Raw genomic sequence first — 20411 nt, 5'->3', positions numbered from 1 at the left:
TCGCTTCTCGAAGTCAAGAAGAACCATGTCAGGCCTCGAGTGAGCAACAGAAACAATTGTCGAGAATATAAAGTTCCAGTATATGCAGCACTTTCCATTCTCGACAATTGACTCAATTTCCCTAGGTGCATTTAGAGGAGCGATATTAAAGTGAATGCCGTAGGAGTGACAGAGATGGTAATAAAGCACTCTTAGTGCCGCATTGTGCCTTTGAATGTAGGTCGTTCCCGCGTATGTTGGACAACTATATAGTATGTGAGCTAAATGCTCGGGGTGTGCATGGCACGCCCTGCAGCTATCATCGGGAATGCCTTGGCTTAAAATGTGGTGACGGTATGTTAAGGTGGAAATGACACCGTCTTGGCATGCAAAAATGAAACCCTCTGTACCAGACTTCAGTCCGGGTGATTTAAGGAAAGCAAACGTTAGCTCACAAGACATTGACTGATCCTTCATATTTCTGTAGAAGATACTGTGCATCCTCTTATCGAGGAGCTGTTCACGTAAGTTTTTCTTTTGTGCTTTCTTAATCCGGGCTTTCAGGAGTGAGTACTCGAGATAGATTAGATTTGATGCATTTTGCTCACCCCTAATACTGAAGTCAAGTCCGAGTGTTTCAGCAGCCTCCTCCGCTGCTTTGTACAGAAATGCTCCTTTGCCCACTTCTTCGTGATTCCTGACCATTTTAAGAAGAGGGTCTCTTCCATTTGCAACTCTATGTGCTGTACCCAGAATAATCCTGTTGTGAAGACATTCAAGACTCAATATTCCGCGACCCCCTTGCCGGCGTGAGATGTACATCGGATGAGACGTTTGTATCTGCTTCGGAGAGTATCCTCTATAGATGTCACATCCTGAATGCGGCTCTGTGGCACGCCCATGTATGTATAAGTCTCTCCAGCGCAAAGGTGTCGTATGGCGTATCAACGAGCTCAGGATCTTCAGGGATGCCATTAAGTTTTCCTCGCTTCAAATAAACCTTAACGCATTTGTCTAACCCAAATTCCATTCCAATTTCCTTAGTATATCGTTCGACAATCCCCAGAGCTAGATGCAGTTGCTCTCTGTTTTTAGCATAGATCTTAAGATCGTCTATGTAAAATACATCAGTGACCTTATACTTTCGATGTGCAGGTTTGTCGTACAAATACCCGTCGGAATGGCGCAGTGCTAGAGATAGTGGCAGTAATGTAAGGCAAAAGAGGAGTGGGCTCATGGTGTCGCCCTGAAATACACCTCTCTGAAACGTGACCTTGTTATTTGTCACACGATTTTTGCCAGATGAGATAGTAAATCTGGTTTTCCAAAGCCGCATCAATCTCTCTATGCACCCAACTATTTGCGGATGAACCTTTAAGATTTCCAAAAGACAGATGATCGTATGCAATAAGCCGAATCCGGTATTAGGTCTAATGCCCGGGCAATAAGGCTAATGCCGGCAATTACCGAATCTACCTGCGTCGACACTTCTTTCGTGTCATTCCCTGAATCCTAGGTGGCACTTAGGCGCTTGCATGTACTCAAACCTTAATGCCCAAAAGTAACCGGGGTAATCAGGCGAATTTGATTTTAGATCAATAACTATACTTTTATTGTAAACAAAATAGATTAATTTTTAGTCATAAAACAAAAGTGATAAATTTTTAAACAAGAATTGAATGCTTAAATTTTCGGTTCGAGTGAAATTTTCTTCTAAAATACATACAATTACTTGTATTCCCTTATAAGACATTAATTTTCCTTAGATTTTAAATAGATAATTTTTAAGCTGTTTAAGAACGATATAATCGGAATGGTTTCGAGATTATGAACGTTAAAATGGGCGATATTTTGTTGACGGCTTTGTAACCTAAAAACAGTGCTAAATATTTAAATTGGAACATGAAAAATAAGATGTTATCAAAAGATATTTGTGATATAATTGGAAAACAGGATTTTGTTCATTTAAACGTTGAAAAATTCAGATACGTTTAATTGAAATACTTACATTAGCTGGAAAACTTAAATTTAAATTTTCAACATGTTGGTTCCTGATTTTTTCATTTCTGCTTGGGGGAACCTCTCGTACCCATTTGTAAACCTTATTTTTTACAGGCTGCCTTTGTCACCCATTGGAGTCTAATCTACCCTCAGTATTTTCCAGGTGACTTGGGATTTATTGTTGAAGTGCGAGGTGACGAACAGTAATCAGACATAGGCTATATTTGTTCTTTCATATTCTGTCTGTTGAGAGAGTCTAGACTACCCACAACAATTTACCCTTACTCTTTATTCAAAACTAAGGTAGCCTACATCAGTAATATCTTGTACGCCTCACTACCCAATTGACAGTCATAGCTATTTTATCAATTCGAAAATAAAAGTTTGTCAAAATGGAAGAGAGTGCAGTGAATAGAATAGAGTTTGAAAACAAATTTAAGGAATTTCTTCAACAAAAAAGAAATAGAGCGATATGGGATAAATCGCAATTAAAAATGTGAAGAAATTATTGCGTGAGAGTCAATTAGTGGATGTGAAGAATAATTCAATTCATTATCATTATTCAAAATTGTACGAATTCTTTCAAATCGGTAGTGAGTGTCATGTGATTGTGAAGTGAAAAGATGCCAAGGATCAGTATATTTATGTGCCTCCAATTGAAGATTTTTTTTCCGAAGTTGCTTGAAGCGCACGTCCAAACCGGACACGGAGGACGAGACAAAATGCTTTATTATATGAAAAATAAGTGGCAAATCCCAAGAGTTGCTTGCGAGTTATTTATCACACATTGCCTAGCTTGTAATGGCAAAAGAGCTGTTGCCAGGAAAGGTGTAATTGTAAAGCCTATAATTTCGTACGGATTTAATTATCGTGGTCAAGTAGATGTGATGGATTTTCAATCTTGTCCAGATGGTGAATACCACTGGCTGCTGAACTATCAAGATCACGCTACAAAGTTCTTACATCTGAGGCCATTAAAATCGAAGCACGTTGCTAATGTATGAGAATCATTGGCGAAAAATTTTTTTACCTTTGGAGCTCCAAGCATTCTGCAAAGCGACAACGGAAGAGAGTTTGTAGCTGCTATTATAAAAGAATTAGTTGCAATTTGGCCACATTGCAAAATGGTTCACGCACGTCCGAGACATCCACAAACTCAAGGAAGCGTTGAACGAGCCAATGCCGATGTCGAAAAGATGTTGACAATGGATGACAATTCATCAATCAAAAAACTAGTCACGTGGATGCTATGAAGTGCAGGTAAAGAAAAAAGTTCAATAAAATACAGGAAAGAATTTAAAGTTTCATTGAATTTCATATTACAATAATACCCAATAAACATAGCAAATAATAGTTACATATTTTGGAGGTAATGAAATACGTCACTCTTTTAACAATGTATTTCAAATTCTGAACGTTGAAATGAACGAAATATTTTTCTCCTACTTCCATTTCATTTATAAATATTTCTTGAAGTGAAATTTAAAATATGCGTTAATGAATGTTAAAAGTTATGAATAAAAGTATTAAAAAAATTAAAAAAGTATAAAAGTTATGAAGTTATGAGCTAACGAATGCTATAAGTAATTATTATTCTAGAAGACATCTTTGCTATTATTTAAATAATTAATAATGACTAACTTGCATCTTTTCATAAGAAAGGCGGAGAACTTTTTTTTTGTCTTCCCTTATACTATATAGCTTATTATTTAGTATTTTCTTATTTCACAAATTATAAATGAATTGTTTAAGCAATATTAATTCGTTTTAACCAAAATTTTGCCCTCTTTTCTTATGAAAAAGAGAAAGTGATATTAATTATAATATTTTGTTAAAGAATTTATTATTATTTATGAATATTTGTCCATATGGCGATGCTAGAAAGTTGCGTTTTTTCTTAAATTTTAAACTTTGCTTGGATTTTTAGTTCTGAAAAAATAATAATAAACATCAGAGCGAATCATTTTTTCAAACAATCTCTCTTTTTATGTGTATGTTTTTTTTAAGCAGATATTTAAATTATTATTCAAATTTTCTGTATAGATGGTATCAAAAGCATTAGCAAAAAATAAAATAAAATAAAAATACTCAGTTCGGAAAAAAATTAAATTCTATTCACAAAATTATTCTTGTTGATATTCATTTATTATTTGTACATGAATAAAAAGTTAAAGAACAATTGAAAATTTCTTAAATTAAAAAAAAAAATTTTTTAATTTGAAAAGTTTTCAAAATTATTGTTTATGTTCTAAATAACAAGAATTAAAAATGTAAAAATACTGTGAGAAATGTTGTCTTATTTTATGCCTGGCAAAAACCAATGAATGTGGAAAATTAAATCATAATTCGATTACTTCAATCAAAGAACGATTTGATGATTGAAAAAATATATTTCCAGCCAAAAATATGTTTCCAGATAAAAATTCGGTTTGAAAATATGCATAGTATTTTAAAAACATCACAAAAACTTTTTCGATAATCGAATTTTTAATTCAATTTTTTTTTTAATTTCTATATTATTCAGTGCTGAACTAATTCTGCAGGGATTTTAAAAAATATTAAGAACGCAGTTAATGAATGCTAAAAGTAATAATTATTGTAGAAGACAGTTTTACTATTATTTAAATAATTAATAATGACTAACTTGCATCTTTTCATAGGAAAGGTGGAAAAAATTCTTGTTTTTTTGTTGTTGTATTCCCGCATACTACGTAGCTTATTATTTAGTATTTTCTTATTTCAGAAATCATAAATGAATTGTTTGAACAATATTAATTTGTTTCAGCCAAGATTTTCTCCATCTTTCTTATGAAAAAGAGAAAGTTATATTAATTATGTATATAATTTCAAACTGTCTTTAGAAGAAACATAACTTTTAAGATTCATTACTTGTGACATTAATTATTGCAGAAAATAGTAACTTTTTCATTTTAAAGCATGAAAGAATCGATTAAACAAATTCAAATAATTTAAATGCTTTTAAAATATCCTAAACAAAAAATATTACTTCAAAATTCTTTAAATGTGTTATTAACTGCAGAATTTTAAAAATACTTAGAATTTGTGGTTTAGCGAATATAGATAATTAATCTAGAAAAAAACACAATTTTAGCATGAATATTACATAGTATAATTAAATTGGATGTAATTTCAAACTGTTTTTTTATTCTGGTGGCAAAAAAAAACACATCCAGACACAGGATAATCAATAGGGCCCCGTTTGAAGCTGTGTTCGGACCAATAAAAGTAGGATTGGCAAGTACTTAATTACAGAAAGATGTAGTGGACAATTTGGTCATCGAAGAAGACCTAGAAGACGTACTGGCACAGGAAAATAATAGAAAATTAATTGAAGACAGGTATTCAGTAATATGCAAATTATAATACGCTATAATTTACAGATATAAATATTGATTTATTCATTATTATACTATGCAGGCCTTATAGATCATTACCAATATCCAACATTGTACCCTATATTTAACTTTGGTCCCTAAAGTACCCTATTTTCTGTCAGTACCTTAAAGTATCCAAAAATTAATCAATGAGAGAATCAATAGAGTAAATATATAGACAACTATTATTAGCGTAAAAAAAGTGTTATTTAGACCCCGTTATTTATCCCGTAGGGATCGTAAAGCTTGGCTATGTTTAAAACAAAAATAAGTATTTCTTTTTGACCTTATCACGCTTTTATAAATTTAGTAATTTTCCAAATGAGAAATCATATTAATTATTTATTTCACACAGAATCTGATGAAATAACAGTTCATGATCAGAATTTTATTATCGAGCTTACTGCAATTGCTGTTGGAACTGAAGAAATACCGATTGATCAGACGACTGAAGAAGAAGACTCATGTGGAGTCTGAAATTTAATAATTGTCTGTAATTTAATATGCTGAAGATACTGTCTAATGTGCGAAATGCAGTATAAAAATGCATACCACGTGTGGGGATTTGGATTTGAAAACGGAGGATAGTCTCATTTGCTCATTATGCGCCCGAGGAAAACAGATAGCCGAATATCAAAATGACTGCTATAGAAGACAACAAATTGCAGCGGAAAAAATGATAACGTTTTCTGAAGCAAATTTTCCGTCCCTTAATGTCGGTGATTGCGTAATGTTATCAGTTCCTAATGTAGATCGCGGACCACTAGATTTTAGCAGTATTTTTGGAATTGTGACAGATGTAAAAAATGGGTTTTATCAAATAATTACGAGATTAGGCTATAAAAATGTAATTGGAAAGCAGCTCATAACCAATGTCTTACAAATCGTTGTTCTGGTTACAAAGCAAATATAAAGTGTGGGTCTCGTTGACATCAATCTTTAACATGTTGTGACAAGTCAGTGTAATTTAAATGTAAGTTTTAAAGCTAATGTGAGCATTTAAATTAAATGCACCTCAATTTATAAACGTTTAAATAAAAATTATGTACAAGTATTTTAAATGTTTAAACTCAAATAAATATTTAGCACTGTTTTTAGGTTACAAAGCCGTCAATAAAATATCGAACCTGTGAACGTTCATAATCTCAAGCACATTTCGATTATATGATTCTTAGACTGCTTAGAAATTATTAACTTAAAATCGAAACATCAAAATTATAATATGTAAGTGTCAATCTAAAATAAAAGTTAACCCATTTAATATCAGAGATATTGTGTATTGTAAAGTAAGAAAAAAATTTTTAATTATATAAAAAAGGTTCTTCACGTTTTTTCTTCCTTCATTTCTACAATACACCGACAGTAGATATAGCATTTTTCTTTTTTTTAATAAATGTAACGTTAATGATTTAAAATGAAATAAGTCTAATTTTCCAGGGTTTTTTCCCTAAAAAGTAAATTTTTTTGTTATAAATCAAAATCCAAGTAATTGGTTAGAAGTTGATGTATTTTTCAGAAAATTCGTTTTTTTGGTAGAAAATTGACCCTCTTGATGACAAATTTATGTTTCTGATTGAAAATCCGTCTATTTTATTGAAAATTCACCTCTTTTACTAAAAACGTTATCTTTTTTGGTTAAAAGTAGAACTGTTCATTAAAAAATTAATAATACATGTTTTGTTTGAGGATTCAGCTATTTTTAATTATGCATCTTTTGGTTGAATAATTAACTATTACATTACCTAAAATTCATCTATTTTGTTTAAAATTAAATACTCTTCATTCTTGTGTTTGAAAATGAAGGGTATTATTTACTAGAATCCGTTATGAATGTATTATTGATAAGGCACTAAAAACAATTTCATGTATTTTAAAAACATTCCTCATTTTCCCACAATTTCTCCATTTTTACAATACATCGACCAGTAAATATATTTTCCTTTCTATTTCCAAGCAAATGTATAGTTATTGATCTAAGATTAAATACGTCTGATTACCCTGATTATTTTGTGCATTAAGGTTTGAGTGCATGCAAGCGGCTAGGTATCAACCTGAATTTAGGGAATTAGACGAAAGAAAGGTCGTCGCAGGTAGATTCGGTTATTACCGGCATTAGCCCGATTATAATTATCGCAAACACTTTTTGAATCAAGACGTGGTTAACCATTGACGATTATGTGTAGATGTCAATGAATAAAATGAGCACATTATTGATGGTTGTCACGTAATGGCTCAGAGAGCATATATAATATACACACGCAATGATATGGTGGGCATTATACATCAATAACATGCTGGTTTAGAATCAATTAACTTTTCATAGCAAAATGTGAAACAAGTAAAAAAAATTATTTTTCTTTAAAATTAATTTAAATATTTTCATTAAATAGTTTACAATGATGTTAATATAAAAGAGGTTAATTTTAAGTGTATACAAATTAAAGACATGGATTCTCAAGCTATTCTGGCGATAAAAACAACAGAACATTAAAAAAAAGATAAAACTCATAAATTGGACCTCTAAATCATATCCGATTTTGAACATTTTGTTTGAAAAATTTGTTGACTAAAAAGGTACAGCTTAAGCTAGGATGCGTGTTTAGATTTTAAAAAATATATCTTTAAATCAATTAAATGTATATAGGTAGACGATATGCATTGAAAATATATACATAAAGTAATAACTTAATAGAGTAAATACATATAAACAAAGCTTTCGATTTAACCTTACATATACTTACCATATGTCTGTTGGTAAGCTTAAAGGTTTATCCAAGCATCGTGAGGAGCCAGCAGAAATTGACACCGCTTTGGGAACCCAGATTTGCTATATTATCTGAGAAACATCGTGCAACAGCGAACGTCGTTTTCAGAGATGTGTCTCTCAGGGTGACACCATGGGCCCTCCTCTCTTTTTCCTTACATTATTGCCACTATCTCTTGCGCTTTACCATTCCGAAGGAAACTTCTGTGTCAAAACTGGAATTCGAAAGCACAGTGTCACTCATTAATTTTATATGGAGGATCTTAACCCTCTTAGCCTAGACTTAAATATCTCTCGTTCAAATGAACGTATCGGGATTTTTATTTTTGAAACTATAGCTAAAACTCTCGCAAAAATGAATAGTGTGAAATTAATAAGATGAATTCAGTATATTACAGTAAATATTGTTACAAAACTAAAACAACTATTTAGCGAGCCGAAAATATCGTCCAGGTATAAAACACCCACTCTAGGCTCAGAGCGTTAAGATATATACTAAAAAGAAAGAGCAGCTAAATCTAGCTCTAAAGATTGTCAAAGTATACACAGGACAGACGTATGCATACCAGGGCGTGCCACAAAGCCGCATCTCGGACGCAACATCGATTAAGAATGCTCTCCGATATAAATGCTAACGTCTTATTCCATGGACGAAGAGCAAACTCAGGTCCCTCGATATCGGCTCCCGAAAAGTTATGCACACGAACAACAGCATGCAGATTAAGTTTTCTGCTCTGCGATTTTAAATCTAATGCCGTCAAGATAGTCGCTTAATACTTAATCTTGAATCTCTTAACAACAGGATTATTCTGGGTACAGCACATGTAGTCGCCAATGGACGAGATGTTCTTCTTAACATTATCAGGGAACATGAGCAAGTGGACAAAGGTGCGTTTTGATACAAAGCAGCGTAAGAGGCTGCTGAAACACTTGGAGTTGACTTGAATATCAGGGCTGAGTCAAATATACCCAACTTTATCCATCTCGAGTACTCACTCCTGATAGCCCCAATCAAGAAAATACAAAAGAAAAACTTCTGTAAACCTCCCCTCGTCAAGAGGATGCACGGCATCTTTCACACAAATCACGACCACAGGCCGGCGAAACTCTCGTGTATCTTGAGGATACGAAGCAAACCATGGATGACAGCTTTCAGCATTTATCTCGCAAGTTCCTTGGCATATTTTTGGCACGCGGTTATGGCTGTAACCCAGTATTTAAGGTACAGTCGCTGCAACTCCCTTTTAAGATGTTGATGTCTCTCCTACTTTATTCTTTCTAGTTGGCAGTGTCGTTGTAGTCGACCAGAGCCGAGAATTCGATCGCGAATATAGTTCCTTTCTCAAAGTGTTGGAAAACAATGTCAAGAGCGACAAAAATGGTAACAAAGCACTCTTCGAAAAAGACTATCTTTCTACATTTCTGTGAAAATTTCTGTGCATTCTCTTGAAAAGTAGCTGTTGGCGGAATTTTCCAACCTATGCTTTTTTTACTTTGGATTTAAGAAGTGAAATATCTAGATAACGTAATGCACTTTCCTCACTTCTCATGTGAAAATTCAGGGCAAGGCCCCGGGGTCGCCTGCTCCGCGGCTTTGTAAAAAACGCTCCTTCGCTAATCACCTCATGTTTCCTGATCAGTTATAAGAGAGGATCTCTGCCATTTACAACGATGTAAGATGTAAGTAGAACAATTCGATTATGAAGACAATGAAGATTCAGAGGTCCGCGTTCGCCTTGAAAACATGAGGTTTATAATCGCAGAACGGACGAATTGTTACGCAAGCTCTCTTATGCATATGCATGATGTTCCGTGTGGAGATACCAAGGGCCGTAAGCTTGTTCTTTGTCCATTGAAGCACTCTAAACCATAAAATAAACTACAATGCTTCTATTTGCTTCTGAGAGGCTCCTTAACTGATGTTGTGTCCTGAATGTGGATTGACGCACGCCCAGGTATGTATATTTTTCCCCAGTGTTAAGATGTCTGAGAACACTTATTTTTTCAAGCTCAGGGTCACTGAGACAGCCAATGATCTTTCCTATCTTCAAATAAATCTTGGCACACTTGTACAATCCATAGTCCAGTACAAGCTCTCTTGTACACTTCTTGACGCTATTCAATGCACTTTGAAGTTTGTTTTTACTAGAAGCACAGATCTGTAGGTCATCCATAGCAAATAAATGAGTGATCTTATGCCTGAGGGGTAGAAGCAGAAATGGGATGCAAAGAAGAAGAGGGCCCATGGTATAGCCCTGAAAGACGCCTCTCTGGAAGGCGACGTTATTCATTGTCACACGATTCTTTTTAGATGAGGTAGTAAATCTAGTTTAAGAAAGGAGTATCAATCTCTCTATGCAGCTCACATTATGTAGATGAACGATATATAAGATGTTATGGTGTTGTGCAGGGTGTAATATAAATTTAAAGATGATAATTGAAATAATTCTCTGTTGATTAAGTTGATTAAGTCCATCCAGCAGACGGAGTAAATGAATTAGTTTTTATAACTTTCAAAAAAATTTATATTTTAATTGACCACCAGGTGTACTTACTTCCATGAAAAGTGGTTGTTCTGATGAGGACGTCGAGAAAGTCGAAGCGTGAAAACTTCCTATTTACTGAGAGTTTCTCAGGCATAATTTAGAATGAAATTTTACCAGTTATCAACAGAGCATTGTTTTAATTATCATCTTTAAATGTATGTAGATGAACCTTCATGCTTTTCAACAGACCGACAATAAGCCTATGCGTGAATGAACCGAAAGTTTTCTGGCAATGAATCGAAGTAATTGACAGGACGCGCTGATGGGCTGCTGTATCTTGGCAGATTCATCTGTCAGTTAGCAAGTTCTCTCGGCAGCCTGTTACACCTTCTTTTGAGCCACATTGCTAGTACATCTCTCTCCACACAGAATTCTTCGAACAATCTTTTTGTCTAGGACAGCTGTAAAGATCGTATACAGCGTACTCAAACAAGTTATTGGCCTGTAATTCTCTGTCTCGTGCATCCAAGCTTTTTGTCTAGTTGGTTTAAGCGTCTTTTTTACTTTTGATCCATCGTCGGTTTTAGCCTTCGATTTAAATCAGCGAAAGCTCTCGCTGAACTGTAATCTCAACAATATATTTTTCAGAAGTCGTATTCCTCCAAGATATCATCACGAAAGGAGGTATCCATTTGAGCTAGGTCTTGGGGCTTGGAAGGAACGTGGACCTCAGTGTTCCCCCTTCTCCTGAAATCACGATCATCTTTCAGAAAGTGCCTGCTTTCCTCGGTTGGTCTTAATATCACTTTCTTCTCTTCGCCTACGGCTTGTTCAAGAAGCGGTTGGGGAAGCGCTCCGTGTACATATCGACTTTTTTGGAAAAAGCATTATTTGAAAAAGACTGATACGACACGCGCTGAAGTTCTGGGTGTTTCTGGCGCCACCAAGTGCATATGCGGCATAAAGTTTCCGCGAACAGGCATAATGCTGGCTTCGTTATAGCCTAGCAAGTCATCCTTTAGGTAATTGTTCCATTCAATGTGGGCGTTTCGTCGGTTCGTCGTCGTGTTTTCACCTGAATTATTTTTGCTACCTCTAACACTAGGGTAATCCGCACTGTTTGCCGACCTATTGTCGGGTGCTCTGCGCGTTCGATTTGTTTTAACCAAATTTACAACTTTTTTTTGGTTTGAAGGAGGCGTTATTGTTTCCACGAGCAGCAAGAAAAAGGGTTCATCCGTCCTTGTAGAACCCCACATGCAAGAATAAGACTGCACACGCTGAGATGTCGAACGGCATCCCAGAATCATCCTTTAAGACACCTAACCCAGGTGCCATTTAGCCATCGGCATGTTTGTTATGCTTAGGCTTTTTTATACCTTTAAGACCGCCCCGAGAAAATTTTCTGCGACTACTTATTAATTATTGTAACTTAATTCAGTAGAAATTGGTACAGAAACTCTATAGCCGTCATTCCAGCACGCGTTCGGTGGCTTTGTCAAAGGGTCTTTGGTTCTATTACAAAGGAATCCAAACAGAAACCCAGTTGTGGCAGAGCAAATACGCAGCAACCCACTAGCGCTCCCTGTTGATTTTGTGGATTGACTCCCGGGAAGCTTTCTATTCAACCTCACATAGACTTATGATCTGCGTTTTGCAAAGCTCTATAGTTGATCCACATATAGTGAGAGATGCATAGAAATCTGCGACTAACATAATTACCGCCCAGGTTCTACTCTTCTCATTTGGGGCACATCAATTGACGAAGAACGATCTTGCGGCCCAAGAAATCGCAACGCGCAAGATCATGCATGTGGTGTATTATTTATTAAATGTTCTATCTTGAAAATTCGATATGTTCAATCGGGCTTAAACTTGGGATATGTATTGTCCTAATGGTCAGCAATTTTACCAACCACTGTTTGTTTGATTTTTTCAAATTATAGCCAAATTAGAGAGGTTAAATTTAGAAGTTTTTTGTTGATAATTTATGCTGCAGGAATATTTACTGCTTTAGTACATAATTTAAAAACACTTATCCTAGGCGTATTCGATCGATTTTTTTCATGGCCTTTGATTGGGCATAAGCATTTTTTTAATAATTTTGAAATTTGACCTTGATTTATCAAAGTCAATAATACTATTGATATTCTATTAAGGGAATTTTTTATAGATTTTTAATTTTTTTACGTAGATAGATGAAGGTTTATTTTTCGGTCTGGTGGCTTTAAGGGAATTTATTACAGTAATTATGGAAATATTGAACTTTATACAAAAGTGTATCCTTTGCCGAAAACTTGACATCTACTCCCTCAATTTGAATAATGAGGATTCAATCATAAAGTACTGATTAAGAAGTCTTATTAACTTCAAATAACTTGGATGTTTCGAAAAAATTCAAACAGTTGTTGCGATAATCTTGTACGGCTTTGAAACAGGAACGTTTTTTTTATCGAGAGAAAGTAATAAGGATAAATTAAGCGAGTTTCCCAATCCAATGTTTTATTCTGTTATTTTTAATGCTATTTTTTACGAATGAATCAAAAACTTCGAGTCAGATAAAACAGTGATTAATAACAAACTTGTACATCTTCTTGAAGTGTACAATTGTAGTTTGTTAATTTTCTTTTTACTGCTCCCTCAGTCTGAATAATAAGTATTTTGTTGAATAGTACTGATTCAGAAGTCTTACTACATAAATGCGAAAAATAAGCCTCACTAAATGAATTGCCAGTTTACTAGTTAAAATTCTGAGATAAGCTTACTAAACCAATTACGAAACGGCTTCGGTCAATAAAACTTTTCATTTTTATTTCGTTCACTTGAATTTCAAATAATGAACATTTAGATGAGATTAACATATACGTATATAATTAAAACAAAAATGGAGGTTCAAGATTGAGGGAGTAGATGTCAAGTTTTCGGCATAGGGTACACTTTTGTATATAGTTCAATATTTCCATAATTACTGCAAATATTAATCGATTTTCATGAATCTTTTTCTTAATTTCTTCAAATCATGCCAATAAAATAATTATGCTAATTAAAATTGTATCAAACCATAACTTCCTGATGTCAGTTTTTTAACTGCTCTGCATCTCATAAGAATGAAAGGGTTATGAAAGGGAGTCTGCCTCGTGAGTTTTACGAGGGTCCATGAAGAGTGCTTCGAGCATGCACATACGGCTACACTGAGTGTCCCTGAAATTTTTCTCTATTGTTCTCTCCAATTTTATTATTAAATAAAATATAAACATTGTATCCAAAAACTGGCTTCTTGGCCGCCGAGGTACCAATATTTAAATGACGTTTTCAAGAAATCAGACAAAATTGTTCCATTTTTTACAGAAATTTCTTGAAAACCCTTGAATACTTACATCCATCCATACCTTATCAAGGTCGTGAGGGATCTCACTTAACGTGAATCTTAGTTCCGTGGTTTCGCGATAAGTGGGAGTTTACTATCTACTATTTATAATATTTACATTTTACGTATATTTACTTCCTTTCCTATTTACAATCTTTTCTTTTCTTTTTCTTAATCTTACCACCTCTCTTCCCCACCAATACTACACCCGTTTATACCCCTTCCTTTGCCGTTTTCCTTAAACATCTCATATGTTGTTCTCCCTTCAACATCATATTTGCTTGCCTTACAACCTGTTATAATTCCTGAACCCGTTCTCCCCGACTCCCTCCTGCCAATATAATTAGGTTCATTCCTTACCGTCCCCAGTATCAAGTTCACATACATCTCCTATATCTTGTTTACCTCACTTTCATTTCACCTTCACACCTCCTCTCGATTAAATAAGACACTCATAACCAGCGATGCGAGCAATTTCATTCTCCTTTCGAAATCATCTGAAAACAATTCCTTTTCCAGCCACCACACCTGCCTCATCATCACATTTGCCCTTTTCACTTTCTCGTTTATATTACTACCAAATCCCCCATTCCTCTGAAACAGGAAGCCAAGGTACACAAACCCTTTCACTTCCTGCATCGCCTTTTCCTTCCACTTCCAGTAACCTCCTTTATCTTTTTCATATCCTTTCCTGAACACCATAACCTTGGACTTTTCCGCATTTAACTTTAACACTATGTCATCTGCACACGGGAGTGACCATATCCTAACCCCTCGTAATGCTTCATTCTCTACCCCGGCCATCCCTGCTACCTTAGGCCTCTAATGCCTTATCTGCTTATCTATCTCCTCGTCCTTAAAATCCTCCCACTGTACCTCAATGGTTCTTCTATTATCCTCATTTCTCTTCCATGTACAGGTGTCATGAAACGATTCCTTAAAGAACTCCCTCCACTTCTCACTCTCTATCTTCTTGTTTATCCCTACCTTACGTTTCCTACATTTATTTACTGTCTTCAGTACGTCCCCTTCTATCTTAACACTTCTCAGCTCCTCTTACAGATGTTTCTCCTATTCTTTTGTCTTTCTTTTTATCCTTTGACATTCCCCATCACACCATGATCTCATACAGCGCACCCTCTCCCCGTTAGAAATTTTCTTCCCATCTTACCCTCCCTTTTTATTGGAAATCTATCCGTCTCCTCCAACCCTTGCATATTCATGACTACATAGTTCATTACCGATACCTCTACAACACCAAGACATACTAGCAAGTCTTCCACCCTTTCTTTAACCCTTTCTATCCCACCCTAGTTATATTTTCAAGACTAGCCCTTTCCTTCTTATTCACTCTGATCGACTCCTGGTTCCTTCACCTATACCCATTTGGCAGCATTGGCTCTATTCCGTGCCATTTCTTTCTCTCTACCCCCATGTCTCTACTAGTCTAACAACATTAAATTCCCGGATAAACCTCCATAAATCCTCATCTTTCTTCTTTACCCCTACTACGTTATAGTACAACAACGTCACTACTCCTCCACCCTGCTAAACTTCTACTCTCCTACTTCCTACGTAACGAATTTCCGTGAACTTCTTTCAACTTTTTTATCTTTTCATCCCACACCCACGTTTTCTCATTTACTTTTATTTTTCGATACCCTACATTGGTCGTTATCGCTCCACTCGCCTTTATCCTTTACTCCTATTATTACTTCGCATTAACCCTAACGTCTCTTCCCACCTCTCTAATTATATACAACCGCCACTGCCTTTATTACTTCCCTATACGCCCTCTGCTCCATTTCATTCCCACACTTTACCTCTTTCTTTTCTATAATGTTCTCTACCCTCTCTTAAATACCTTTATTCCCGCCCTCCCCCTGTCACCTACTTTCATGCCCAACCTTCCCTCCACCTTCTGAAGCTTTTTTTTCGTCCTTTCCTTCCACACTCTAATCTCTACTTGCATCTGCTCCACTTTAGCTTTTTTTCTTCCTCACCGACAACACCTCCATTTCTATTCCTTCTAATTTTTTCCTAAGCTACGTGTTCTTTTGCTTTTCTTAAATGGCCGCTCGAAACCGGGCCACGTCCTGTTAACCTTCGTAGCGTGTGAAACATTTCCTCCCTGTCTATTTCGCTACCAGCACTGCCAGGACTCTCTCTTCAGTAGATATCCCTCCATAAACCCGTTTCTTTCCCTTGACGTCCCCCAATACTAGGAAAACCACTCTTGTTCCACTCGAAGGCCGAAACAACTGAAAAAAAACTCCCCCGATCTCTTGCCAAGCTAACCTCACTTTCTCCATTCGAACAAATTGCATCTTAAAACTAAATTGTCAATTAATTTTTATCTTCCCAATTTACCTCATACAATCCTACTCATCTCTTAGGCTACCAGCTTTAAATTCCACTTACAACTTCCATACAAATTCCGTAAAATACTCTCACCACCTATCAGCGAAAAGGTTCTCACTACCACCACCAGCATGCAGTAAACATTGAATTGTGATTTTAATCACAGAATCTTATTTTTTTATGACATTTTTAGTTTACTAATTCTGTGACGTTTTCTTTATCACTTTTATTGTTGTTTCCTTCGGTTAATTCAAGTAAAAACCATAGCTGCATTTAGAATTCAAGAAATAATTTTGATGTAAGTTATTAAGCTTATCTTTAGCCTACTTCTTATCAGAAAAAAATATTTTCTTTTATGAGAATCTATCTGACTTTAGCCATGGACCGGCAAAAAGTAGATTACCAAATTACTGCGAAATTTTAGATTTTAAAAGCTTTAACTTAATTTAATTTTTGCAGGCGTGTCGGTGCGTCAAGCACTTTGGTGTACAGTTTCTTCATAACAAAAAAAGTCCTCTTGGATTTTCACTTATTCAATTGCAAAAAATCTTAGATTTCTTTCTATAATATTAAAAAAATATATATAAAAAATGCCCATTACAAAAAAATTAGATTTTGTGTTTGATTTTGATAAACCAAGGTCAAAATTTCAAATTTTTTAAAACGCCTATGACCAATCGAAAGGCCATGGTAGAATATATCGAAACGTATTGAATATATATTAAATATGTACGACTATGTGATTGATGTGCAAGGCCGATTGTAATGAATACTGTTGATACCCTGCACTATAAACTTTATAAATAACAAGTTTATTTTTTAGAGGCAGCTACGCTTGCAAGACGCAAGACAGGTGGAGGCAAAAGCTGCTAGAATTAAAGAATGGGTTACCAACAAACTTCGCGAACTCGAGCACCAAAATCAACATCTTCGAGAGCAAAATAACAAATGCAATCAACAACTTGAATTATTACGCAATCATATCACAAATATCGGACTTAAACCTCCTGTGAGTATTCTATTACTGAAAAATGGGAAGATTTAAAAATATTTGTTTCGTTTTTATCTTGTAATTCCGCAAGAAAAATTTAACTTACAAAAAATCGGCAATCTTTCAAAATGTCAAATGAATTTCATTGTGATCTTTCGAAAAATTTTGTTCTTATAAAACATCAATCTCCCTTCTCTTTTAAATACACACGCTCAGTCAAAATCGCTTCACTAAAATTATAAAAGTAGAATCTTAATTGATTGCTTATATTTATTTTCCTAGATTTCGACAAGAGTTTCTTTATCGCTTGAAGTAGATCCTATGATACGTGGACAATCTAAAATTCTTGAAGATTTTCCTCAAGTTGCAAGAGAAAATATTCAAACTATTGCCGCGACACAAACTGGTATAAGGCACAGAAGACATTTATCGGCAAGCGGGTCTATTCAAGGAGGCAGTAATAGTAATATGGATTCCAGGTGAATATTCTCCAAATCTAAAGCTAAGTTTTTGTTTGTTTAGTAAATTTGTCTTCTAGCCGTATTTTTCAACGGGTTAAGATGTTTTTTTAATGAAATTATTAGCGTTATATTTTTCAGAGAAATGCTGTTTGATATTTTTCAATTTATTATTCAATATGTTTATAAAAAAAATAATGTTAAAGGATTTCGTAGAAGTTAATTTATTTGATTTTTATAAACAATTTTTTAAACGAAAACATTATTTTTAATCTGCAAGTGACGAGTTTCCACTTACTTTGTAAATAAGTTGGTACTTCTCTATATGGCCTTAGGTTCCAGTAATCAAAAAACTTTATTTTCTAATGAAATTCTTTTATTACTGGACCCTAAAGCCAATGTAAAGAAACACCAACTTATTTAATACTAGAGAGTCAATATACAATTACACTGATCCACTTAAAAAAAAGTTTGCAGCCCCAGAAAGGAGAATAGGCTTACCCTACGTTTTTGAGGTCGCTGAATTTGAATCCGGAGCCGTTTTTCCTTCATCACGTCACATTTTGTCCCTAACCTCAAAAAACATCAAAAATAGCTAATTTCGGGTGAAACATCCCAGGAAAAAAAAACGATAGAATGCGAATTGGTTTGCATTGCGTATCTGTCCTTTTCCGATTAAAATAATAAAAATGCAATCAGTTGGCCACATTTTTAATCGGTCACCTGTGCGCGGTGCTTTAAATCTGCCATTCCACATTCGTCAAAATGCTGAGTGAATAGAGTTGAATGAGACTGGCAAACTTGAAATAATTCCTATGAGGATTCTACGATTCATTAATGTGCATACGAAGGGGTTGAGATTCAATATGAAATGGTGTTCTTAACCTTCCGTTAGTCGCGCCCTTTTTACTGCCATCGATACTCGCACTGCACCTGTAAGGTCCTTTCTCAATTTTTACCAGAATTAAAAACTCATAAGCGTTTGGGCACATTAAAAGCCCATGTCTGGAGGAAACAAAAAAATGTATGTAAATAATAAACTTTATTGCATTTGAAAATGTAAACCATACACCTGTGAGGTGCGCGCGACTAACGGAAGGTTAAAAGATCACATCTAATGGTAAAAATACGATGCGCACATAACAATTTTCAATAACCGTGAATATGCCAATTATATGTTACCTCAGGCTGTGTTCAGCTGAGTGGGCTAGAATTTCAATACCCGCATTTTTGATAAAGGTAATTTCGATAAGATAAAACGGAAGTGTTAGTTTTTGTGAATTTAAGATTCATATGTGGTAAATGTGAAATAAATAAATAAACTTTTAACATTCTGATGTGGCGTAATGTAAATATGTTAACAATAACAAATGTTCAGCAAAATCAATTAAAAAGCCTGAAAATAGTCTGTAAATAAAAATACACTACCGGAATTATCGTTCCTCTATCGCTTAATGCTGATTCATAATCGCTACTGAATGGGTCCGAGAAAAAAATTACGTTGCCGATTAAAAAAGTTGATTTCTCATTCAAAACTCACTCTAACCTATAGGCGGCTATCTGGAATTCCAGTTTCTTGGGAAGATTCCCGTTTATGAAAAGTGGTCATATTCTATGTTTTCGAGGTCATCGAGTACGAATCCGGAGTAGTTGCAGTTTCATGACATGACACTTCATCCTTAACCTGAAAAAACGTGGAATTTTGTATCAGCAAGAGAACAAGAAGATAGCTTTTTCATTTATCTTCAAGGAAAATTCTCAGAACTATCGGATGCAAAACTAAAATCAGGAATGTTCGATAGACCTCAAATCCGGAACATGATCAAGGATCAGAATTTCGTTACAACTATGAAAAAAGTGCATAAAGCAGCTTGGTTCAGTTTTAAGAAAGTTCTTGAAAACTTTTTGGGGAACCAAAAAAGTGATAATTGCAAAAGAATTGTGAGAAGTAGGATAAAGAACTTTGGGAAAATCGGATTTAATATTAGTTTGAAATTACATATATTAAATTCCCATATTGACTATTTTCCAATGAATTTGTGTGATTACAGTGGAGAGCATGGAGAAAGATTCCATCAAGATAGTAAAAAGATGGAGCGTCGCTACTCAAATAGCGATACTCAAGAAGGGCGTAAATTAAAAGGAACTTGCTGTAGATTCCGAATTATTATGCTTTATGCTGTTAACTATGAAATTAAAAAAAATCTACTTCAAAATTTTAATCCGAAAGCTTAACAAAGGACCCTTGAGTGTCAGCTACTCTATTGATATAGCCCCTCTGCTTGTTATTTATGATTGAATTCTTATTTCAATTTCAACCTCTCTGCTTTTATTTATTATCGTATTTCTATTTCAATTTCGGGAAGGACATTTTAAAGCCTTTAAAACATTTAAAAGAACTACCTGGATCTTTGAATATATCTACCTGAGTGCCGGCGGAGAATTTCTCTGAGCTTCTCTGACCCTAGAGAATCTTTAGAATATACTCAGAGATTTCTTTCGGTAGGGATACGACCACTTTGCATTAAAAAAATACAAGTTTTACATAAAGTTACCAATTCGCTAAATTTTTTGAGGTTAAAGAAAAAGCGTGGCACCAGAAAACCACA

The 20411-nt window shown here is 34.8% G+C and overlaps 1 protein-coding gene across 7 annotated transcripts in view; it reads left to right on the top strand.

Annotated features, from left to right (window-relative positions):
• Positions 1-20411, top strand: part of LOC117175209 (uncharacterized protein CG43867) — a 629535-nt gene that overhangs the window by 430751 nt on the left and 178373 nt on the right. For all 7 annotated transcript variants that reach the window (XM_033364853.1, XM_033364852.1, XM_033364851.1 and 4 more), the window contains 2 exons: positions 17177-17362; positions 17627-17823. In XM_033364853.1, coding sequence (XP_033220744.1) covers positions 17177-17362; positions 17627-17823 — 383 coding nt within the window. The remainder of the gene's footprint in view (positions 1-17176; positions 17363-17626; positions 17824-20411) is intronic.

This window comes from Belonocnema kinseyi, chromosome 6 (assembly GCF_010883055.1).
Source record: "Belonocnema kinseyi isolate 2016_QV_RU_SX_M_011 chromosome 6, B_treatae_v1, whole genome shotgun sequence".
Taxonomy (NCBI): domain Eukaryota; kingdom Metazoa; phylum Arthropoda; class Insecta; order Hymenoptera; family Cynipidae; genus Belonocnema; species Belonocnema kinseyi.
The sequence above is the reverse complement of the archived record's forward strand: the minus strand, read 5'-3'. Positions and strand labels throughout refer to the sequence as shown.